Source organism: Lithobates pipiens, unplaced genomic scaffold (assembly GCF_037356315.1).
Source record: "Lithobates pipiens isolate NorthernLeopardFrog02 unplaced genomic scaffold, aLitPip1_a1.2 Scaffold_30, whole genome shotgun sequence".
In the NCBI taxonomy this organism is placed as follows: domain Eukaryota; kingdom Metazoa; phylum Chordata; class Amphibia; order Anura; family Ranidae; genus Lithobates; species Lithobates pipiens.
In genome coordinates this window covers 175,617,908-175,643,522 of record NW_027507791.1, presented here as the reverse complement: position 1 = coordinate 175,643,522, position 25,615 = coordinate 175,617,908, and the positions used below count along the sequence as shown (strand labels likewise).

Sequence of the window (25,615 nt, the reverse complement as noted above, 5' to 3'; positions counted from 1 at the left end):
GACCTGTAATTGTACTTTCTGTGTTTCTCTAGAGAATATCAAGTGTGTCTTCTGTACTCTAATTCATCACTGAGGTTAAAAGTCTCCAATCACAAGCAAACGTTATCTTCAATAGTTCTTACTATTTATAGTTTGGACCCCCAAATATCTCCAGTCACAGGACAATTTAAGAAGAACCTGGGGCAATTTTGTTTTTGCAATGCAGTGGGGCTGTGCCCGAACTGTACGGGTTAATTTGCTTGTTTTTGTCTAGGGGTGAGGAGAGCGGAGATATACTTACCTAATCCACTGCTCCTTTGAGTGCAAGGCTGGTCCCTGCCGCTCCTGCCCCTCTGCACACTAGCGGTCTTGTGCATGGCCTGTTCCTGGCGTCATCACGCCATAGCCTGGCTCTGGACGTGAGGACAGGAACTGTCCATCGCTGGATGTGGGGGAGTACAGTTTTCTGGAGCATTGAAGGACTGTGTAAGTATAGCATTTCCTTACATCCCTGGTCAAAACAAGCCGTTAACCCATGCAGTGTGGGCACAACCCCAGTGCATGGGAAAATAAAAATGTTGTCTGGAATTCTTTAATTTAATGATTCTTATACAGTAGTGATTTTCACCTCCAATGTTCCTTATAGAATTTTTTTTATGAAGGCCAGAAAATGTATTTTTTTTTCCTAGAGGACCGCAAGAGGTTCCATCGTCAGCTGTCTGCATATAAAGACCTATCACTGAGGAAGATATACGAGTATTACAAAGAGGATTTGACCTACATTCTGGAGCACTTGAACCCCCGGGCCCTCATGGTAGAACTAAAAGCTCAAAAAGTTTCAAATGCTGAAGTAAGAAAAAGATTTCTTTACTTATACATATTTGGCTGGCTGTATATAATTAAGTGAAAAAATTGCATGGAACAAGTTTCAATTGACCCCCTTTTTTTATTAAATGATTTTTCTTCTACTTTTTTAATTAAAGAGGAGTATTAGTTTCGTTTTTTTCTGCATTATACTTACCTAGAAGGATGAAGCCTCCATCCGACGCTGCATCTGCACCCCCTCCCCCTCTAACACTGAGAATCAAGCGATCTAACACCAATGAATTCTCAATTCTGAGAGCTCTGCTCTGCCCCCGTGGGGCTCCCCCACTGGAGTGCTGGACTGTGGAGGGGGCGGAAGAAATCAGCTCAGACTCTCAGCAGAATTATGAGAGGCTGAGCCGGCTGCAGATCCAGGCATGTGGGTGGATCCCAACTTCATTATCGCCATCTTGCCCCAGCCTGGACTGGCCCTGTGACGTCAGCCGACAGTGGTTTTCAGCCTGCTGTGTGCTGAAAATGGGTCACAGGAGTGCAGAATGAACGCCTTTAGGCTTTCAGTGGGAGTGTGTACATAGTCTTTTAAAATAATGAAGAAAATGCAAAGCTGAGTTGCATGTTATAGATGCCCTTTCTCATTTCTGCAGCACTATTAGTGATTTATTACATAAACTGAAGTTGACTGTGGATGGTGTATAGCAGTATACAGAGTCCAGGAAGAGATTAGATATATCTTCCTTAAAGTGGTAGTAAACCGCTGAACCCCCCCCCCCCCAAAAAAACTTTCAAGACTTACCTTGGAATGAAACACCCGCAGTGGTGCCCAGTCACCGCTGAGGGGGCTAACATGTTTCCCCGGCATTTCTTCCGGGTTCGCAAGCTCCGGCGCTGTGAGTGGCCGGAGCCACGATGATGTCACTCCCATGCATGGACGCAGGAGCCATCCTTTCCAGCAAGGAGCTCTGAAGTTCCAGCACGATATGGAGATATGCATGGCTGCACGGTTTAGGAGATAATCATTTTGGTGATTTTTACCTACAGGCAAGCGGGGTACTTTAATACAAGCTTTCTTTTTCTGACTGAAGGGTCCAGTGCAATCAAGAAAGTTTATGACATTGTAGACAGAAACATACATTTAGAAAGTAAGTCATATACTACCGAAAAAGGAAAAATAATAAAATATATTTTTCAGAATTACCTGTCAATGGGAAAAGATTCTGCTGCTTTCTCCCAAAAAGTGTTACAAGATATTCAGGATCAGGGAAGAGAAGCTGTGATTGGCCTCTGGGAATGTCTCTATGCACTAAAGAAAGATCACCCTCATCCTAATTTACTGGCAGTACTGGGAGAAATCGGTCAGACAGGTAATTTGTTGCTTCCCATCAAAACTTTGATAAAATGTAGACTACTACCAGATATTCCAAGAGTATTTTCTTTTTTTTTCTAGAAGGCAAAACATTTATTGATGACTTGCACAAGATTACAGTAAAAAATGCTGGAAAACACAAAAAAAAGTATATATGAATATATAAAAATGTTTTCTGGCGCTAAAGAGTGTTTCTTGTAAGAAAGTCGTTTATCAGCCTCTATACGGTCATGCAGAAACATCATTACCTGTGCCAAAAAATTGGTGACTAGTGGACACTGCCAGAGATATATGACATTGAGGACACTGGGGGTCGTGATCAGGTCTGAGGGGAAGAAATGGCACCAGGATGCAGCATGGGAAGAAGGCAAGCTGGAAGAGACAGTGTGATGCTTTGGGCAATGTTCTGCTGGGAAAGCTTGGGTCCTTCCATTCATGTGGACGTCACTTGACACATACCACTTACCTAAACATTGTTGCAGACCAAGTACACCCCGTCATGGAAACATTATTTTCTTTTAGCAGTGGTCTCTTTCAGCAACATAATGAACCATGCCAAACATCCAAAAATGGTTCAAGAATTGAGTGAGGAACACAACAATGAGTTTTAGGTATCAAATAAAGAAAAGTACATTTTGGGACTTTAAATGAGGCCAGCATCAAAGGGAAGCCAGCCTCCATCCCTAGCAACAGTTTATAGAAGGAGGAGAGGGAAAGATGGGACTTTAAATGAAGCACATAGCAGTAAATGGATAAGTCAAGTGACTAGGAAAGTTAAGTTTATTTATGTTTTGCAGTTCGTACATCATTAACAAGTGTTTTGGGCATCAAGCCTCTAAAAAACACTTGGGGCATCAAGCCTCTATACAATAAATCGCAGATCAAACATATGTAAAATACAGAATAAACCACAATCCAGTAGATAAACATACATTGATGGAAAATAAATAAATAAATAAAAAATATTAATATCAATAAGTCCATATATATACAGTGATGTAATTAGAAATTGAAATAATCAAGGGACCTTCACAGATAGGTAAAATACCCGAATTGCCATAATGAACATTTCTAGATATAAATAAAACTATATAAAATGTTGATATTCCATGATTACAATAAAAAGGGGTTTAAATTCAAGGCTCTACGCGTTTCGCGGTGCTGTAACCGCTCATCAGGAGCAAGTACCATGGAATAGATCTAAAAAAGAAAAATGGCAAAAAATAGAGAAATAATAATAAAAAAATGAAGATAAACTAGAAGCGGGTATTAACCCGTAATTGAAAAAGTTTTGATATGAAAAATTAGTGAAGGCTGTGCGTTGAACTTACATCTGCATCAGCGCACCATCAGGGTGGCATCAAGGATCTTCAAAAAAAGACAAGGCGAAGCCTCTGGGCATCACGGTAGCCTGCAGGGATGATTGCAACTGCCACAAGCACCTCCAGAGTAGGTGAGTGCAATGACTGTGAAGTGAAACTAAAAAACCCCTAAGGGGACATATGTGAGAAAAGATAAAAATAAGTATACGGATCTATAGATTATGTATGAGCATGTGTTCAAGTGGTGATGTATAAAAAAGTGACCAGATAGGGTAAGGTTCAATGAGCATGATAAAGTGAAGGAAAGGGGTGAGTGCAAGAGAGAGTGCCAAAAATAAATAAAAAACATAGCCACAATCGCAAAAAAATAAAAAAATAAATAAAAAAAAACACACAAAAACAATGAGTTTTAGGTGTTGACTTGGCTTCCAAATTCTCCATATTTCAATCCAATCTGTGGGATGTGCTGGAAAAACAAGTGGTTTGGTGCCAGGTACTACAGCATACCTTTTGGTAGCAAAAGAGGGATCTACTCTATATTAGGTGGTCATAAATTTATGGCTGATCGGTATGTATACACATATGATACAAAGAATATGTGCTTTACCTGAGTTTTCCTGTGTGCCCAGCTTTTCTCATCCACTGAATACCTCCTGTGGCCCTTTGATACCCCTAAAGAGATTTGAGGCTGATGCCCAACTGGAAGCACCCCAAAACAGGGTGGCCCTTGGTCCCATCCATTTGGATAATCAAGCACAGGGCCGCAGCCCAGACTGTCCCCTGGTGAAGGATTGATGAGAGTATGTCCTGATGAGCAGGCAGTGTGACACCAGTCACAATTAGGGGGGCATAGGGTATGATCCAGGGTGAAGATCCAGAAGGTGCTGTAACCTCTAAGTAAGAACAGTCCCTGATATCCCCATGGACAGGGTACATGCCAATGTTCTCATCTCTGAGGTAAATAATGTATATGGTGGCAGCCAGTTGCCAAATAGTTGCATACTGCCCACATGCCCTCTGCGCTGTGCTCCTTCATGGGTCTAAACCAAGACACTCCTAGACACATCACTTTATTGGCCACCACTCAATTTACAAGACTCTATTAGTAAGAGCATACCAATGGCTGATAATGTCAGTGCCCTGAGATGAAGCTGTCTGGGGGCAAGCCACTTTTAATTTATTATTACTACTTACTTTTTTTTTCTTTTGAAATTTTGCACCCGGGCAACTTTCACTGTTGCCGTTCCTATGCCACTCCACTGGTTATATGCTGCTGTTGAGATATACTTTCTTTTCAATATTTTTATTGTTTTTACAGAAAACAAGATGGCATGTTAACCTCACCAACAAAAAGGTGATCAGGTGTGAGAAAAGAACATAAATGTATATGCAACAAACAATTTTCTTAACATTAATTGTAGCGTAGGATAACCACCACCCAATCTAGTGCGCATCTTATAAATTGGAGTAACATGAGATTTGGTAGCCTAGATCTCTCAGATTTTCCTTTCAGGATCTATGGGAAGATAACACCGGTCCGCCAGCCTAAAAGTTTTATAGAGAAATTTACCCGGTTGCCGAATAGCCCGGCGTGGCTCCTGCCCTCTGTACCGGAAAAGATAAGGAGCTGACTGGACAGACCGGTGAGACATCTCCCAGCTATTTTGACTACTAAGTGGTGCAGTCCTGAAGGCCGGACTTTCTAGGTGTCCAGGGTGACAGATTACCCAGGTCATCTAGACATCTATGTTCTGAATTATAATGCTCTGTGCCACGATATGTAAAACCAATGCAACTGGAGTAGTTCAAGGATCACCAGAAAGAGATGGTTTGTCTCCAGGAGGAAAGGAGAAGAGGAGGGGATAGTGAGGAGGGAGAAGAGAACAGGAAGGAAGGACACCTAGGATTATGAAATAGGGGTCATACTGCCACCTGAGTGTAACAGAGTTTTAGTGAACGTGGCCCGAGGTTCCCAGATAAACTCAAATTTACAAGTTTTGTCTTGGAGAATGCTCACTAATATCTCCTGGGCCATGATCCAGGAGATTTTGAATTCTATTGCAGAGAGTGGCACCGAAGGCTGCTTACAGTTTATGGCTATGGTAATTTTGGCTAAGAGCATGTAGAAGATCAGAGATTGGGTATTTTTAGGTATTTGCTTAACTTTTTGGTTAAGGAGTGCTATTTCAGGGACCTGTGGGACTGAGACCTCTGTCACCCCCCCCCCCCCCCTTAGCATGTGGAAGAATCTGTTCCACAAGTTCCAAATTTGTGGGCAATACCATCAGATGTGAAATAGTGAGCCCAAATGGTTGCAGCCCCTGAAGCACATAGGGGAAGCTTCTGGATACATTTTAGCAAGGATAGAGGGGATTCGGTACCAGCATGTGAGAATCTTAACATTGGCTTCCATCAGTGAAATGCTCAGGATGCCCTTGAAGGAACGTGGGAAGCATTGATACCACTTGTCCATGTCCCACTCTTCTGCCAGGTCTTGTTCCCAGAGTCTGGCATAAAGAGAATTAACTGTGGCCTTGGCAAGAGAAGAATAGATAATGGATATACCCCCCCTCTGATCCTTGATGTTGAAGCAGCCTGTCTCATAAGCAGTCAGTGTAGGGGGATCAGGTTTATTATGCCATTTGAATTGTAGAAAGTGTGAGATTTGGGCTAGTCTTTACCTCTCTGAGTTTGGCATTTCTAAATTACTGACACAGTATCCAACAGAGAGCAGTCCCATGGAATTCAGAAAGTGTCCTATTCTAGACAAGCCACCATTTGAAGGCTATTATGTTTTGGCCTGGGGGAAAATCTGGGTTATGGAATAGGTGAACAAGCGGTTGGTAGGTAGAGGTTAATGCAGGATGCTTCTGTAGCCTATCCCAGACTGCCAGTGGAGATACATTTTTAATGTGAAGTAGTGTGTATGTGAAAGGTCAGTTTCAGTTGCACGTTATTCACGTCCGTTAATTATATTTCTTACAATAGGTGAGCATCTAGTAGAGCAGATTCTGCTGGATGAACATGGACACTCCTTGAATGCAGAGCTGACAGGTAAATACAGTAAAACATGTAGCATATTGGATGGAAAATACTGGCTTAATGGTTAGCACTCCTGCCTTACAGCACTAGGTTCCTCAGTTCCAAGCAGGGCACAGACTATATTTTATTTGCATCTTTGTTTATTGAGGGTAATTAATTCTATTTGCATCTGGTGCAAGATTTTTTCCCACTCTCCAAAGACATGCATTGAGGCCAATTAGGTCCCATCTAAATTAGCCCTAGGACATTATCTGTGCCAATCACTTGTTTATAATAGTAAGCAAACTGTCTTGAATGAAAGACAATCATGACAGCTAAGACTATTGTTTAGTAACAGTGATCATCACTGTTAAGAAATAACAGTGTAAAAAAACAAAAAAAACAAACACTGATTACCCTTCTTTAACCATTTGACCACTGGGCACTTAAACCCCCTTTCTAATCATACCAATTTTCAGCTTTCGGTGCTCTCGCATTTTGAATGACAATTACTCTACTATTTTTTGTCCTTTTTTTCACCTAAATAGAGCTTTCTTTTGGTGGTATTTAATCACCGCTGGGTTTTTTATTTTTTGCTCTATAAAAGAAAAAAGACCGAAAATTCTGTAAATAAAAAATGCATTTTTCTTTCCGTTATAAAATTTTGCAAATTAATAATTTTTCTTCATATATTTAGGGAAAAGTTTATACCGCTACATATCTTTGGTAAAAATAACCCAAATTGGTGTATATTATTTGTTCTTTGTGAAAGTTATAGAGTCTACAAACTATGGTGCCAATCTCTGAAAATTGATCACACCTGAAGTACTTATGGCCTATCTCACTTCTTCAGAACCTAACAAGCCAGGAAAGTAAAAATACCCCCCAAATGACCCCCTTTTTGAACAGTAGACATTCCAAGGTATTTAGTAAGGGGCATGGTGAGTTTTTTGAAATTGTAATTTTTTCCCCACAATTCTTTGCAAAATCAAGATTTTCTTTTCTTTTTTTTCACAAAATTGTTATATTAGCAGGTTATTTCTCACACACAGCATATGCATAGCACAAATTACACCCCAAAACACATTCTGCTTCTCCTCCTGAGTATGACGATACCACATGTGTGGGAGTTTTACATAGTGTGGCCACATACAAAGGCCCAACATTCAGGGAGTGCCATCAGGTGTTCTTGGAGCATAAATTACACATATAATTTCTTGACTACCTCTTACACTTTTGAAGGTCCTGGAGAACAGTACAATGGAAACGCCCCAAAAATGACCCAATTTTGGAAAGAAAACAACCCAATGTATAATCTGAGGCATATTGAGTCTTTTGAAGATTTAATTTTTTTCTACAAGTTTTTGGAAAATTTGTAAAGAAAATTAAAATGCATTTTTTTTTTACACAACGTTGTCCATTTACACAATATTTCTAATATATAGCATGTACATGCCAAAAATTACACCCCAAAATAGATTCTCCTACTCCTCCTGAGTACGGCAGTACCACATGTGTGAGACTTTTCCACAGCGTGGCCACCAGGCCACATACAGAGGACCAACATGCAGAAAGCACTGTTAGGTGTTCTAGGGGCATAAGTTTCAAATCTAATTTGACTACCTATTACACTTTTGTGAGGCACCCTAGTGGCATGCATGTGGCATGGATGATAATTGATGTAGCATGGATGAGCATGAATGACATACACTGATTTGGGTTTTTTTACCAAAGAAATTTAGCCGACTACATTTTGGCCAAAATTGATGAAGAAAGATTATTTGTTTGCAAAGTTTTATGACAAGAACTAAGAAAAACATGTTTTTATTTTCAAAAGGTTTGGTATTTTTTCATTTATATAGCATAAAATAAAAAAAAACAGTGGTGATTAAATACCCCCTAAAGGAAATCTCTATTTATGTGAAAAATATTATATAATATACATTTGTGTTCAGTGTTGAATGCCTGAGTAATTTCCAGTTAAAGTAGCGCAGTGCTGAATAACAGAAAATGCTCTGGTCATGAAGTGGTTAAACAATTAAAAAGATAGATCCCAGATACAAAATATATATTGTTGAGGCCAAAGTGAAGTTACCACATTCACTGCCTGTGCAAAAAGATGGGAGACTCAGGCAGGTAAAAAAGGTAGAAACCAGGGGACCTGTCATGGCGAAGGAGAAAGCTGGGCTCCTCCGCTAGTAAAAGAGCAGAAGATAACAAAGGAGCCCAGCGAGCAGACCCCATGAAGACTTAAGAAGACCCCCAGAGCTGTCTAATAAAGTACTTTAAAAACCTGTGTTGTGTTTTTTTATGTACACTTTTTTCCCCAGGTGAATGGGTAGGGGTACATCGTACCCCATACTCATTCACATAGGGTAGGGGGCCGGAATCTGGGGGCCCCCTTATTAAAGATAATCTGATAAGCCCACAGACCCCAACAACCAATGGCCAGGGTTGTCGGGAAGAGACCCTTGTCCTCATCAATATGGGGACAAGGTGCTTTGGGGTGGGGGGGCCGCAGGGCCCCCCTTCCCCAAAGCACCTCCCCATGTTGAGGGCACGTGGCCTGGTATGGTTCAGGAGGGGAGGGCGCTCGCTCGTCCCCACCCCTTTTCCTGGCCGTGTGCTCGGATAAGGGTCTGCTATAAACTTTGGGGGGACCCCCACTCCATTTTTTTGGTGTAGGGGTTCCCCTTTCAATCCATACCAGGCAACAGGGCTAGCGAGGTGTCAATCTCGCCGATGGAGGCGGTGACATTGACTTCCTTCGATAGTCCCGTCTAGCTGGAGTCACGTTCAAAATGAAGGGACTTTTCTCCATGTGTGGGCAAGTCCGTTAATTTTAAAAGCCCGCCAAAAAGTCCGGCGGATTGTCCAGAAGTCCAGTCGTGTGTGGGCAAGACTGCTCGTTCGGAAAGTCCGGTGGACCTCCGCTGCAAAGTCTGGCGGATTGTCCTCCGGACTGAGTCCGCCGGATAGTCTGACAGTGTGTATGCGGCATTAGAAACATAGGAAAATGACAGCAGAAAAAGACAGAGTAGTCCATTAAGTCTGCCCTTGTTTTTTTCTTTTTTTTTGTATTACATTGTCTGATTATAGATCTTTATTTGTCCCAAACATGTTTGAAGCCATTTACTGTTGACTGCCTCGCTACCTCAGCTGGAAGCTTATTCCAAGCATCAACTACTTTTTCAGTAAAATAGTACTTTCTAAAATTAGTTTTAAACTTTCTTCCAGTTAGTTTGAGGTCATGTTTCCGTGTTCTTGATTTTAGTTTCATATTGAACCTTATTCACCCCCTTGATGTATTTAAAGGTTTCAATCATTTCTCCCCTTTCCCCTTCTTTGCTCCAGACTGTACATTAGACTAATATGTTTTACCCCCCAAACCTCTTTTTCAGCTCTTCCTCCTGATGTTCATGGGATGGATCTAGTGTTGTATGATCCAGCCTGGGTTCACACTGCTACAGTGTGAGAAACTGCATGTAATTCACACAGGATTCGCAGAACATTCCTGTGCAAAATACATGCAGTGTCTCTGGGGTGCAGATTTTTTTCGTCAACACCAGGTGTAAACACCCATGGGATCCGATTCTGCAAATCCCACTGTGTTTTGCAAACCGATTGCGGAGTGTCGCATGGATGGGTTGTGATTTAGATGTGGTGCCGAATCCACAGCAAATTCACTGTGAATTTGCACTGCATCTAGTCTGAACCCAGGCTTAAAATGGTACCACAGGCTCAAGGTTTTTTACCTGCTATGCATGAAGGTAAAATCCTACTATGTGCAGCAGCCCCCTCAGCCCCCTAATACTTACCTGAACCACCTTTCCATTGGCTCCTGTTGCTGTCAATCACAGCCACTGAGCCAAACAGTGACACCAATACAGTTATCAGTGCTACAAAATATGCACTGTACTGTACCAGCAGCGATCAAAGGGGTAAACGTGTTCCTAGGGACTGGGAGTGCTTTCTAACTGTGGGGGGGGGGGGGGGGTGCTTTAACTGTTGGAAGACAGAGACCCATGTTCCTGCTTAGCAGAAACACAGAATCTCTGTCTTCCCTACTAACAGAAGAGCAATCTGCCTGGTTTACATAGGCAGACCACCATTCTGCCTCTGTCGGGAACGATCGACGGGTTCAGTAGACATCGGGTCCACTAGACCTGCTGATTGGCTTCTGCTGTGTCCAACCTGTACCTGTACATGATTCTGTACTGAGGAGCTGCTGCCCCGCAGTAAATGTACGTTGGGCAGCCAGCAAGCGGTTAATGCCAAAAAAATCACATTCTGCTTTTATTTTAACTTGCCTCATAAATATATTTCCATTATGTTTACAGATATTCAAAAAAATCACAAACAACATCTGATGGAGAGGACTGAGATTCTTCTGGAGCATAGACCTCCAGGAACTACCTTGGAGCCACAAAGATTCCTCATCAATGAGCGTTATGTGAACCTTAATGTATTCAGGCAGCATCCCCAGAATGAGCTAATACAGACTGGGGTAAAGCATGAGGAATGCTTGAAGGAAACACAAACTAGACTGGAACACATTTTCCCCAACAGGCTGTTCCGATGGAACCACCAGTCACAATGTGTACCACATGCAGTAATAGTGATCGGAGTGCCAGGAATAGGGAAGACCACACTGATGCAGAAGTTTGTCTATGACTGGGTGACGGGAAAACACTACCAGAGATTTGCCTTTCTCTTCTTCTTCAGATTCCGGGACCTTAATAGACTGGGAGAGATCAGCTTGGAGGAGATGATTCTTCAACAATATCCACATCTAGAGAGTCAGATTGGAGATATTTTACAAGATCCAGAGAAAATTCTGTTTATATTTGATGGCTTAGATGAAAGTGTTTGCCAGATGGATTTCAGATCAAGCAAACTTTCCAATCCAAAACAGAGAACACAGTTTGGTGAGATTGCGGTCAGTTTGGTGAGGCAGAGTCTACTTAAGGGTTGCTCTGTACTGATAACCAGCCGTCCAACCAGACTGGCATCAGTTGATACCAGTGTTTTTCAGAGAATAGCTAAAATCATGGGATTTCTTCATGGAGACAGACTGATCTACTTTAAACATTTCTTTGGAAATGAGGAATTGTCAGAAAAGGCTTTTCAATATGTGCAGGAGAATGACACACTGTACACTTTCTGTTATATCCCATCATACTGCTGGATCATCTGTACAGTGTTATCAATGTGCTTCAAAGCCCAACCAACAATCACTGATCAGCTGATGGCATCATTACCCAAAACAGTGACACAGCTCTTTGTGACTTTTGTCTCCAATATTCTAGCCAATCACAACCAAAATAAAGATGATAGTGATGCTGCTCGGGAACTGCTGACATCTATTGGATGGATGGCAGAACATGGAGTCATGAATCACGTGATTGTGTTTGATGAACGTCATCTGGAGTCCTTCAATGTGAGGAATGATAAAAATCTATTCTCCTGTGTCATGATGGAATCTGGTCAGCCTCCTAGTGTGGATTACACCTTCTTACATCGCAGTTTTCAAGAGTTTTTTGCTGCTTTAGTCCATTTTATTAACTATAATCCTGACAGATTACAGGAAACACTTGATAAGGCTGAATCTTACGATGACGGTCGTGCTGAAATATTTCTCCGTTTTCTCTGCGGTCTCTCAGACTCTGCTACCAGATCCCTGTTAAAGTCTCATTTGGGAGAATTGTCCACTCAGGCTGCCAGACATGTCATCACCTGGATTCAGAAGAAAATGGAAAAACTAAGCTATGACAAGATGAAAAGCAACAAAAAATGTTTTAATGTGTTCTATTATCTCAATGAGAGCAGGAATGTGGCTTTGGTGTCACAACATATTGGACCAAACATATTTGACTTTTCTGTTGTCCACTTCAGCCCCCTGGACTGCTCTGTGCTGACTTTTATCCTACAGTCCTGCAAAGAGACAGAAGAAGTAAATCTAAGTTCATGTAATATTCACAATGAAGGATTGAGGAAATTTATACCAGCACTACACACCATCAAGAGTTTGAGGTACGTAATAAATATGGTTAATCAAAGTGCTGTGTTAAATTGTATTTAATTATTCTTTTTTAATTTTTTATTTCATATGCTGATCTTGGCAGTTAGCACTTTTTGTCCCAGGGTGGCCACGCTTACCCCTTTATTTTATCTTTGGAGGAATCCATGTTGCCACCCAGGCTGGACTTCAAACATACATTCATCAGTATTTCCCAAACTGTCACGCACAACCAGAATGGAAGTGTTTTTTGCCAACAGTGGCAGTGTGCAAATCCAAATAAATTTATTTGGTAATGAAAATTTTCAGTTTTCAGACCTCAAACTAGTTTGCCTTTGTTCATCTCTATTACACAAGGGTTATAGAATTATCATAAAAATGAAATAATAGTGGAGACACTATACCTTTATTATTATTATTTTAATATTTTTTTTAATAAGGAGAAGAGAAGAAAAATATATTTACATTATAGTAAAAAAAATAAAAAAAATAAATAAATAAATAAATAAAAAAAAAAAAAAAACTTTCAGAAATTTGTCCCCCCACTCTTTTGCTTCTGACAGGAGATTTGTCATGAGCGTGTGTTTTTGGCCCCTGCTGCTGTCAATCAGATCTTGCGAGGAGGGAGTGGAGAGGGGCAGGACCGAGTTTCACTGTATGTGTCTATAGATGCACATAGCCTAGCTCAAGATCACATCCACATGAATGCCCCCATAGCAAGTGGCTTTCTAGGGTGCACTGGCTGAAAAGGAGAAGCCTTGAGCAACAGCTGTTCATGAGGGAGTGAGTGGTGGGACAGGTGATCGTGAGGGGGTGCAGTGGTTGAATAGGTGATCAGGAGGGATGAGGTGAAACAGGAGGGGTACAGTGGTGGAAAAGATGTGGGAGCAATGATGGAACAACTTTTCAGGAAAGGGTGCAGAGGTTGAGCAGGTGCTCGTGAAGGGGTGCAGTGGTTGAGCAGGTGTTCAGGAGGGGTGCAATGGTGAAACAGAAAGGGGGTGCAGAAGTGGAAAAAGAGGGGTGCAGTAGTGGAAAATGAGGGGGTGCAGTGGTGGAATGGGTGCAGTGGTGGAACCAGAAAAGTACAGAGCTGGAAAAGGTGCTCATGAAGGGGTGCAGTGGTTAAGCAGGCATTCAGAAGGGGTGCAGTGGTAAAACATTAGGGTGGTGCAGAAGTAGAAAAGGAGGGGGTGCAGTGATGGAATAGATGTGTGGTGGGGTTACAGAAATTAAATTGCTGTTCTATTTACTTTATTAAACAAGTGTGATTTAACTGTACTTCTGTCTAGGTCTGATTTCATGGTTTCTGACAGTAGGCAAAGGCCATGAATTCAGAAGATACAGTCAATCCACATGTTGGTAATATTTTTTCCAGATTGGATGAGCAAGATCACCGCCTGGATCAGCTTGCCATGGTGTTACAAACGCTCCTGAGTCGCACGGCTCACCTGGAATCTAACACTGTGGCTGCTCTAGTACAACCTGAGTTGCAGGCCGTCCCTGCTGCTGTGCCAGTCTCTGCGCAGGCGAGTATTACCTCTATAAGAGGTATGTTTGGTTCCGCTCCGCTTCTCCAGTGATTTGGGGGCAGTCCAGTTCAATGCAGAGGGTTTCTTAACCAGGTAGAGATATACTTTGAGATGCTGCCCCAGGTGTTTCCCACAGACAGAAGCAAAGTAGGTTTCATGATATCTTTGCTTTCTGAGAGAGCCTTGGCCTGGGCAAACCCTCTATGGGAGACACAACAACGTGTTGTCTTGAGTTACCCAGAGTTTGTGACCTCCTTTAAAAGGGTATTTGACATTCCTGCATGCTCCGCTTCTGCTGCCAAGTGCCTCATGTCCATCAAACAGAGTACAAGAACTGTTGCCGACTACGCCACTGAATTCCGTACACTGGCAACAGAGGCTGCTTGGAACAATGAATCGTGGCTGCTTTTTCTCATGGTCTCTCGGATTCCATCAAGGATGAGATAGCAGCCCGAGATATACCCACTGAGCTGGAGAAGTTGATCATGTTTGCCATCCTCAGATTTTCCAAGTCCCTGGATAGCCACCACACAGATGTCTGGTGTGTGCTTCAGAAACTAAGAGAGAACAATCTCTATTGCAAATTGGAAAAGTGTGAGTTCCATCGTGAACAGGTTAAATTCCTGGGCTGCCTTTGTTTCTGCTCCTTTGTTGGCACATCCTAATCCTACGTTACCTTTTACCTTTGAGGTTGATGTGTCTGAGACTGGATTTGGCACCCTTCTGTCTCAATGCCTTACCTTATTGTCACCTGCGGAGTGCAATTACGAGATTGGTGACAGAAAGCTGTTGGCAATCATTATAGCCCTGAAAGAGTGGGGACATCTCCTCGAAGGTACCACTGGGCCAGTTCTCATTCTTACTGACCATAAGAATCTCGTATTCTTGTCCGAGGCTAAACGCCTCTCTCCCAGAAGGGAGCGATGAGCTCTTTTCTTGCCAAGTTTCAATTACATTGTCTTATTCTTACCCGTACTAACAATGTAAGGGCTGTCGCCTTGTCATGACTAAGGATGAGCCAAACACCCTTCGTGTGAACTTTAGAACCCTATTAAAGTCTATAGGACTCGAACGTTCAAAATCTAAAGTGCTATATTCGAGGGGGCGTGGCCAGCCGCAGAGCGAGATAGACGCGTAGTGTCTCAGCTCCGCTCCAGAGCAAGGGGATACGAGCGGTGTATAAGCTACAGACAGCTCCCCTCTCTTCGGAAAAGGAGAGGAGAGCCGCGGGACACCCTCGGGCATGTCTGGCAGGCGGAATCCACCATCGCATCTGCGCCACCTGACAGAATACTTTGGCCAAATGGAGCAGAGGAATCTCCAAGATTGCGCCGTCCCCCCTCCGCCGGCGGGAACGCGCCACGGCGGGACACAGCATCACTACCCGCAGCGCTGAGGATATCCAGGATGACAAAGAGCCTGAAGCTATGGACAATCTTCCACCCCCTGACAGGGAGGCTGCAGCGGTACAACAGGACAGAGGTAAGAGACTTGCCTCATCTCCCTGCAATTCTCCCACTAAAGCTCACCAGTCCAAAAAGCATCAAGGCACTGCACCAGCTTTAGTCTCTCACAACATGGCTCCTATGTCCTCCCTAGCTACTGTACCTGCCACAGACAACCCTGTCTCTGAGAGTACATTAAAATCAATGCTGCTTACTTTACAAAAAGACCTGCACAGAGAACTGCAGATGTCTCTCTCACAAGTTCATGACAGACTTGATTGCTTGGAGGACAGAGTGGACATAACAGAGGAACACATGTCAGATGTGAGCAAAGCACATAATGAGCTATTCGATGCTCATGAACATCATGCAGCTGAAATACATAAAATAAAACTCAAAATGGCTGACCTCGAAGACAGGGGCTGAAGGAATAACATAAAATTCAGGGGTATCCCTGAGGCGGTCCCGCCCACTGAACTCAAACAATACATACAACAACTCATGACGTCTTTGATCCCAAATTTATCTGCTCACGACTTGACCATAGATCGTGCGCACAGAATCGCCAAACCGGACCACCTACCAGCAGATACACCCAGAGACGTCCTGGCCAGAAATCATTTTTTTTTCACGTAAAAGAACAGATCCTATACTCAGCCAGAAACCTAAAACCCCTTCCTTCACCTTACTCTAAAATCACCCTGTATGCTGACCTTTCACCAGCTACAATGGAGCTACGCAGGGCATTTGCACCGGTCACTTCAGTTCTCCAAGAGAACAAAATCACCTACCGTTGGGGTTATCCAACGAAGCTCCTGGTGACCTATCAGCAAAAAAATTGTTCCGATACTGTCTCCTAAAGATGGTTACAAGAATCTGTCTAACTGGGGCCTACTGCCTATCACCTCGACCCATCGCGGACATAATGGTCAGAATGCCTCCTCAGCCTCTCACCCTCGCCACCGCAAGGACAAAGTGGATAAAGCCTGATAATTGATTGTTGCGATTACCTACATGTCCCCAGCATAGAATTCCCCTGCTCGGGCGATATGTCAGACTCTCACTCCCCAGGATTAAAGTGTGCCAGGCACATTTGGTTTAAAGTTTTCTTAGGGCCGGTTCACACAGGGGGCGATGCGAGGCGACACCGACTTGCCTCGCCGCGACCTGCCGCGACCTCAGCGGCGACTTGCAAATGACTTCTGTATAGAAGTCAATGCAAGTCGCCCCGAGGTCGCCCAAAAGTAGTACAGGAACCTTTTTTCTGAGTCGGAGCGACTCGAGTCGCTCCTCTCAGAACGGTTCCATTGTACAGAACGGGGGCGACTTGTCAGGTCGCGGCGAGGCAAGTCGTGTCGCCTCGCATCGCCCCCTGTGTGAACCGGCCCTTACTCTATTTCATTTACTACTGTATTCATTGTAGGAAACATACGCAGTTCTAGCATATAACTTTACAGGTACCTGTTCTTGACCTGTACCTTCTTCTGTGTTTTTTCTAAGAGGGTTTTTTTTTTTTTTTATATCTCTTCCCTTCCCCTTCCTGGCTATTGTTGTCATCCTGACCGAGTGCATACATTAATCCTAAAAGCTTTAGTCCCGTTCAACTTCTATATCCACCCATGACTACTGTAAACTTCAGGTTATCACGTGTACTCAACTATTTCCAAATGGCTATCAACATTGCATCAATTAATGCAAAGGGGCTTAATTCCCCTTTCATGAGGAATCTCTTATGGAAGGAAGCACTCGTGTCTAAAGCTGATATCTTATGCGTCCAAGAGACACACTTTAACAAAACCAATCCACCAAATTGTAAGCATAAAAAATTTACACACTACTTTTTTTCAAACCATGATAAAAAAAAAAAAATGTGGGGTCATGATAGCAGTAAATGCTACCACCCCCTTTACCCTTCATCACATGGAAACAGATGAGGAACGATTTATCATCCTATCCGCCACCATTAATAATCACCCCATGACACTTGTTAATGTATATGTACCCAATACCTCCCAAAAATCGTTTTACAAAAAACTCAAATCCAAATTTGACCCATATATGGATAACGCCTTAATCATCTGTGGTAACTTCAATGACACCCCAGACCCCTCCCTAGATTCTACTAATCCACGCAGGAGGACCACTTCTGCCCTCTCTGCCTTTATAGCCAACGAAGATCTCTATGATCCATGGAGGTGTATGCATGACGTTGAACGCGACTATACCTTTTACTCGCATACTGGAGGCTCTTACTCTCGGATCGATCTTTTCCTCACCAACAAAAAAGCTTTATTATCGATTTCAGAAACGCAAATTGGTCTTATCACCTGGTCTGACCATGCCCCGATTACCTTGAAAGTGTTCCCACAGCACAAATCAAACATGCGTCCCCCTTGGAGAATGAACATTTCTCTTTTAAATAATCCAAAATATGAAGAGAAGATCAGGTCCGAGATTGAGGGCTTCTTTGAAACTAACTGTGGTTCTACTGATGATTACTCCATGGTCTGGTTGGCCCACAAAGCCTTTCTACGAGGTCTTCTCATCAAACTTGGAGCGCAGGAGGAAAAAAAAAGATTGGAAGAGACAGAATCCCTACTTAAACAACTCAAACATTTAGAAAATATCAACAAAACCTCACCTACTCAGGCGACACTCGCAGCAATAACGGAACTCAGACGTAAACTGAGCGAACACCTACATAAAAACTTTGAATTTTATATTCAAAGATTGAAATTGCGTTCTTACTCCTTTAACAACAAATCTAGTGCCTTTCTTGCTCGACAAGTTAAAAGACAACAAGTCAGAGCCAAAATCCCTTTCCTGTTTAATACACAAGGAGCTAGGATGACTAATCCTTTAGACATCGCCAACACATTTGCAACTTTTTATAACAGATTATATAATCTACAAGCCTCAGAGGGCTCCGCCCCACCACACACCAATGACATAAATGCCTTTCTAGACTCCATCCAAATCCCTAGCCTAACTCAGGAACAACTAACAACTCTTTCTACCCCATTTACTACCGAGGAAATTAATAGAGCCATCCAGTCCCTCCCCTTACATAGCTCCAGGCCCGGATGGATTTGCTAATGAATATTTTAGACACTTCCACCACACACTTACACCTCATCTATGTAAGACACTCAACCAATTTGCCTCCACTGGTGTAATACCTAAAGAATGTTTAGAAGCCCTTATAGTGACCCTCCCCAAACCCGGCAAACCCCAGGACGTTCCAGAAAACTACAGGCCCATTTCCCTTCTAAACACGGACATCAAATTATATGCCAAACTACTAGCCCTTCGACTTTCTTCAGTTTTACATCACCTAATACATGTCGACCAAGTAGGTTTCATACCCCGAAGGCAAATGTCCGACGGAACCCGTCGATTCATAGACCTCATTCAGTGGGCAGAAAATCATCGAATGTCTTCTCTGCTCCTATCCCTGGATGCAGAGAAGGCATTCGACCGGGTGCAATGGACATACCTAGAAGCAGTATTGCGCAAATTTGGCATATCAGGCACTCTATTAACTGCCATACTTGGCTTATACACGAATCCCAGTGCAAGAGTGTGGACTTTGGGAGTAACATCTGACCTCAAATGGTACCCGACAAGGGTGACCGCTTTCACCCCTAATCTTTGCCATGGTTGCCATTTGCCAACCCCTAGCTCAGAAAATTCGAACAGAAAATCAAATTAAAGGAATAATAGTAGGGCAGACGGAACATAAAATTGGACTCTATGCAGATGACGTAATCATCTCCATTACCGATCCAACTAATTCTTTATTGGCGCTGCAAACTATTCTCGACCAATTTAGTACAATCTCCTTATATAAGGTGAACCATAGTAAGTCAGTCATGCTAGCGATTGGATTAGATCGAGCCACCAAACAGATTTCTACACAATCCCCATTCGCATGGTCAAAAGACTCCTCCATTACATATTTAGGGATTCACCTGCTCTCTCCCAGTAAAAATATCCTGCGCTTCAACCTAGCAGACCTCATAGAAAGGCTCAAAAAATTGTCTGCTGATCTAAATCTTCCTTTTGTATCATGAGCTGGACGAATAGCACTTGCAAAAATGTATCTTCTCCTCCCACATGTTTTGTATTTATTTCGTACGATGCCAATGCCATTTCTCTCCTCGCAACTACGATCCCTTCAAGCTATAATCAACTCCTTCATATGGCAATACAAAAGACCCAGACTACATAAGAACAACCTAATGGCCCCCAAGAAAATGGGTGGTATGGGGTCTCCCAACATTGGTCTGTATTATAAAGCTGTCATACTGGACCAACTTAATCAGTGGTGGAACACTGACACAATCTACAACTGGTCACAGATAGAAGCATCTGTTTTGGCCAAGGACCTCCAGCTATACCTCTGTGCAGCTCTCCTAGCTCCTGTGCCCACACACACTCCCAACTGGACTCGATAACGGCATCTCTCAGGGTGTGGACATCCCTTCCTCAACTATCGAAAGGAATACCACAGACCATATTACAATACAGCTCTCTGCTGTCTCATTGCTACTACCGGACCTTCCTCTGACATCTTGGCTTGAGGCAGGCGTTCATACGATCGGGCATCTCTTCCATTCCTACAACTTAATGTCCTTTGCTCAACTAAGCTCCAAGTTCGGGCTTTCGGGTTTTTCATTGAAAACTTTTTACATATACCTCAGGATCAGATCCCTACTCGCTAAGATAACATGGTCCACTCGGGACACTATACTGTTACCGGTCATACAACATTTTCGGTTAAGAAAACCCTCTTCCAAAGGTATTTCATACCTATATGATCTACTTTCCCATGATGCAGAAAAGCACATCCATGCTCAAACAGAAAAATGGAACATATATATCCCACATGCCCCGCCACAATCGCAATGGCAAACAGCATTATCGTTACCATCAAAACTTTCCCATTGCACCACGCACTGGGAGTCCGCACAAAAACTTTCTCATCTATGGTACTACACCCCCAGTAGACTTGCCAAAATTTACCCTACCTCTTCTAATCTCTGCTGGAGAAATTGCGGCCTCCCAGGATCTTTCATTCATATCTGGTGGGAATGCCCCATGTTTAAAGTCTTTTGGGATCAAATAACCGACCTGCTCAAAGTAAGCTTCCCCTCAATTACTAATCTATCTACGGCGGATCTCCTCATGGGCCTGATGGTCCCAACGTGGCCCAAAAAATCCCAAACCATGGCCACCCACATTCTCATCGTGGCAAGACTGGCAATAGCTAGAAATTGGAAAAGGACTCCTCCTTCTGTCCAAGACGTCATTACAATACTTAATGATAACTTCAATATGGAATATAGTTTTGCCAAAGCTCATCTCCAAACAGGCAAATTCTCCCGGAATTGGGACCCATGGATTAAAGACCCCAGATGTGTACAGTCAGTCTGTTCCCCCAATCAAGTAACATTCACATCCTCTTGTGTCCCACTGTGACTTTTTACGTCTCGTCCCCAACATTTGATACTTATCCTTCTCACACCGAGGAACCGGAGTGGATAAGTAGGAAAGCAACAAGATAAACTGACTACGATATTAAGTTTTATAGAATAATAGCTTTACTGCAGTGAATGCTAACTTTTTTTTTTTTTTTTTGTGTTTACCCCTACCTTCGCAACTTGTTATACTCACTATAGCCCAGGGATGGGCAGCGCTGTCTCTCTCCCCAGGACACAGCTAGTTCCCAGTAGGGGTGTTCGGGGTTGACTGATGGCGCTCTCATCCTCTCAGAATTTGTTTTTAACTGTTAACCATGTTTTCAATATGCTTGCTCTTGCTAGACTAAGCTTCCCGACTGGAAGCAACGGCTACAGCTACACGACAATGTAAGTCTTATATTGCTGTTATCTTTTGTGCAAAACTTCAATAAAAAATAAGTAAAGTGCTAATTTTAAAGGCTAATATGCAAGTTATTGTCCTAAAAAGTGTTTCGGACCTGGGTCCTGCCCCAGGGGACATGTATCAATGCAAAAAAAAAGTTTTAAAAAGGGCCGTTTTTTCTGGAGCAGTGATTTTAATAATGCTTAAAGTGAAACAATAAAAGTGTATTTTGTAATTTCGTACCTGGGGGTGTGTATAGCATGCCTGTAAAGGGGCGCATGTTTCCTTTGCTTAGAACTGTCCCTGCACAAAGTGTCATTTCTGCAGGAAAAAAAGTCATTTAAAATCACTCACGGCTATACTGAATTGTTGGCTCCCCAGAATACAGAGAACAGTCATTGAACGTCATTGATAAAAAAAAAAAAAAAAAGCGTAGGGTTCCCCCGAATTCAATTACCAGGCCCTTCAGGTCTGGTATGGATATTAAGGGGAACCCAGCTTCAAAAATTAAAAAAAAAAATGAGGTGGGGTTCCCCCTAAATATCCATACCAGATCCTTCATGTCTGGTATGGATTTTAAGGGGAACTCCACACCAACTAAACTTGTAGAATACTCGTTTGATACCTGGATCTTTCAGCCAGCTTGGTGATATCCACGAGACCGGATTCTCTTAGGTACTTCAGCTCTTCCAGGCTCTTGCTAAGAAACCAACCTGTGCGTGACCTTCTTCTGAAGAGTCCTCCCCTGGATAGCTTGAAGTCACTGGGTCTCTCCCAAACCAGAGACAGCACCCAAGCACCTCAGAATCCTCCTTTATTTTCCTTGCATCAGGCTAGCCAGCCCTGAGACAACAAGTTGGGTGGATCCGCACCCCAGGCCATAGCCTTCCTGAGGGCTGGTCAGGAGGACCAGGACCATGAAGTCAGCACATCCTTCTGGACCAGGACCCCGAACCACATGACATCCGCATCTTAAGTACCCTCTCCCAGAAAGCACAGCAAGAGCGCCACTCCCACTGGGTGGGCTCAGAGAGAGTAATCTTAAAGCACCCAACCAGACTGTAGTTCCAAGCCTGCCAGAAGAGACAGTGCCCCTTATGGCCAGGCTGAACATCTCATAGTCCAGTCAGACTGAAGGTCCAAATTTAAGCAATTGTACCCAAACCAAACTACAGTTCAGATATAACCTTAAATTTAGAAAAACATAGTGCTTGCTCTTCAGGAGCTGGCACTACACTTTTATTATTAAACAAGTGGGATTTAACTGTACTTCGGTCTGATTTCATGGTTTCTGACAGACAGCCAACTTGAAGAGATCCACATCGGCCAAGGCCTTTAAAGCCTTTGCAGTTCATGTGGAGGGGCCTGGGCTGTCATCTTCAGGTGACTCTTGAAGGACACATCAACATGGGGACAAGGTGCTTTGGGGTGGGGGGGGGCAGAGGGCATGGCCGCTCACTGCCCCCCCCCCCCCCAACCTGCCAGGCTGCATGCTTCGATAAGGGTTTTGGATTTTATTTTAATTTTGCCATGAGGTGCCCTGAGGGGAGGGAACCCCATGTTGTTTTTTTCATAATTTTGAATTACTGGCATGCTGACAGATGATCATCCGTTGTTAAGGGCATGGTGGCTGGTTTTCCGGCCCTCTCCTTAACAACCAGCTTTTGGGGGGGACCCTCAGACTGTTTTTGACAAATACCATGTGATACCGCTAGCAAAACCCTGGTGATATATTGTATATGTAAAACAAGGACACACTTACTCTTTCCCCCCCATCTATTGTGTATCACCACTGCGCTAAACAAAACACTATAAACTAAGCCGCCACTTTAAAAAAAAACAAAATGTGTACAATATTCCTTATCTAAACAATAGAATAAGCAGCGCTGAATATAAATCCACGCCAGTGAATTCAAAAATATTGATGATGATAGACCCAATCCAGTGAACATGAATTACTAAATGTTACTACACTGTGCAAGCCCTGCCCCGAGCATACAGAAAATAGAGAAAATTAATTAATATTAAACAAAAATCTGCGAGGTGAATGGATAAATCAATTCACCCGTAGAAAAAACAGCGCGTAATACTCAATAGAAAAAAAGAAATTATATGTGATTTGTGCTAGTGCGAACTATTGTTCTATGGAAAAAAACATGCAAATCTTCCCAAATGTAGTCATACAAACTAGGTATTGTCCATGAACACTGTCCATATATCCAAATTATACTGAGTAATTAGGATAGTTTCAGGAAAAAAAGTTGAAACGGGATATCTATTTCAGTCCATCAACAGAAAACAAAATTAGAAGGCAAAACTGAAACAAAGTGTCCTGGTGCAAATCATAAGGAGTGTACGATGCAATCCTTCCTTAACATGATTAGACTTCCAACAGTAAAATGCAGTGATCCCGAATTTGCTGGGGTGCAATCTCAAGAATGAGGTGACCCCCCTTAGTAATATTCTTACCAGATGTGCCTGGTTACATAGGCTCTCAGATATTACTCCTCATCGGCTCGATCTCATCCGCTTCATAAACGCTAGGTAATACACGATCGGATGTGCTTGGTTACACGGGCTCTCAGATATTACTCATCGGCTGGATCTCATCCACTTCATAAGTGCCGGGTGATTCAAGATCTCCGAAAGAAGCAATTACGGGAAACACACATAGCGTAATACTGTCTTATAAAAACTCAATTTATTTAAATAAAATATTGCACTCACACAAAAATAATTCTTTAAAGCATTGGTTCACTCAGCATGCATAGTTCTTAATCACAGTCTCGGGAGAAGTAATAGCATCAGCCGCTAATGGCCGTCACCACTTAGTAGCTCACGGTTAAAGCTGTGCGTCTCTTCCTCCCTCCTGTCAGTTCCTCTATGCTGCAAACATGTGCTACCACCCTGACACGTTTCGTCGTATTGACATCATCTGAGGGTGGAGGCAATCAGTCCTGACTACTCTTTAATACGTACGGTATTAACCCTTCGTAAACATGTGTAAATGTATAGTGATTAATCCACCTATATTATATACGCTGCTCTCTTTACAGGATACCCGTCGGAGGCTTTCATAAATGATGTTTTTGAGAAAACCATTTCATTACACAGAGGGGTTAAAAAATGGAACATTAAGAATTAGAAGAATTCAAAATTTAGATTAAAAACAAAAAATTTTCAAAATTTAGATTAGAAAATCAGGAGAGTTAAAAACAAAATTACAGATAAAAAAACAAAAACGATCTTATTCCCCTCACACACTATACCGATATGGTCATGTCGGATTTCTGATAATGTGCTAATATGCTAGCAGTCGCGATGCTCACAAAATACGGCGCATATATCCCAATAACTTATATTTCTTTGAAAAAGGGCATTCCCATCCCGTTGATCTGGATGCTCCAAGTTGGGACAATCAACTTTATTATACAGGAAACACATAAAGAAAAAGGATTCGCAACCTTTTATAGCCTGTCTCCTGTTTTTTCCTGCTAATAAGGTCGAGCAGCAGCCTCAACTGAAACTGACTTGTATTCTCACGCTCTTCATGCAGATAGAGGCAAACCGTCTACCACAAGACTCCCATTGAGATCATCGCTGATACAATGAATGGGCTATACACAACACGATCTCTGTAATGCGACGGGGATTTTTTGTAACTATTATTGGCTGCTTCCAGTGCCGCTATTCTCAATCTACCTTACATGCGACGTTGTGGCTTATATATTGTGCATGCGACGTTGTGGTTTATATCTATATATGGCATTATATATTTATGTGGCTAAGATAAGGATAAAATACATTTAAAATTATGATGAAACAAAATTACTCCCTGTCTCCGTTAATTAACTCATTCTGGTGAACATTACCACATATTAGAGGGAAATTGCATCAAAAAGCCGTAGACTTATGCGTTTATCGGTCAGCCTGTATTTAGGCCGACTTGCCTCAATGCACGTATGGATTTATATTAAATATTTTCCAAAAATGTGTTTATTAAAAATAATTTTAAATTTAAAAACCTACTGTACTCAGCATGGATGTATAATTCTACCCATATTTACACTACCATCCCTAAATCTTCTATTTCGAATAACTGCAAACCTATTCTTGCTAATTCTCATATTGAAACCTAACTTCCACATATATTAACGACCTGCATGAAATAATAATACTTCCTATTTGTCAACTACATAATATAAAATATAAAAAATATATAAAATATAAAATGTAACTAATCC

General features: G+C 42.5%; 1 protein-coding gene across 7 annotated transcripts in view; it reads left to right on the top strand.

The window, feature by feature from the left end:
- The window catches only part of LOC143943354 (NACHT, LRR and PYD domains-containing protein 3-like), a 124,369-nt gene that overhangs the window by 37,026 nt on the left and 61,728 nt on the right, over positions 1-25,615 (top strand). For 4 of the 7 annotated variants that reach the window (XM_077465075.1, XM_077465078.1, XM_077465076.1 and 1 more), the window contains 4 exons: positions 669-829; positions 1,994-2,165; positions 6,478-6,543; positions 10,851-12,543. In XM_077465075.1, coding sequence (XP_077321201.1) covers positions 669-829; positions 1,994-2,165; positions 6,478-6,543; positions 10,851-12,543 — 2,092 coding nt within the window. Of the gene's footprint in view, positions 1-668; positions 830-1,993; positions 2,166-2,250; positions 5,133-6,477; positions 6,544-10,850; positions 12,544-25,615 lie in introns of those variants that run through there. The other 3 variants (XM_077465080.1, XM_077465081.1, XM_077465079.1) reach the window with 3 other exon arrangements.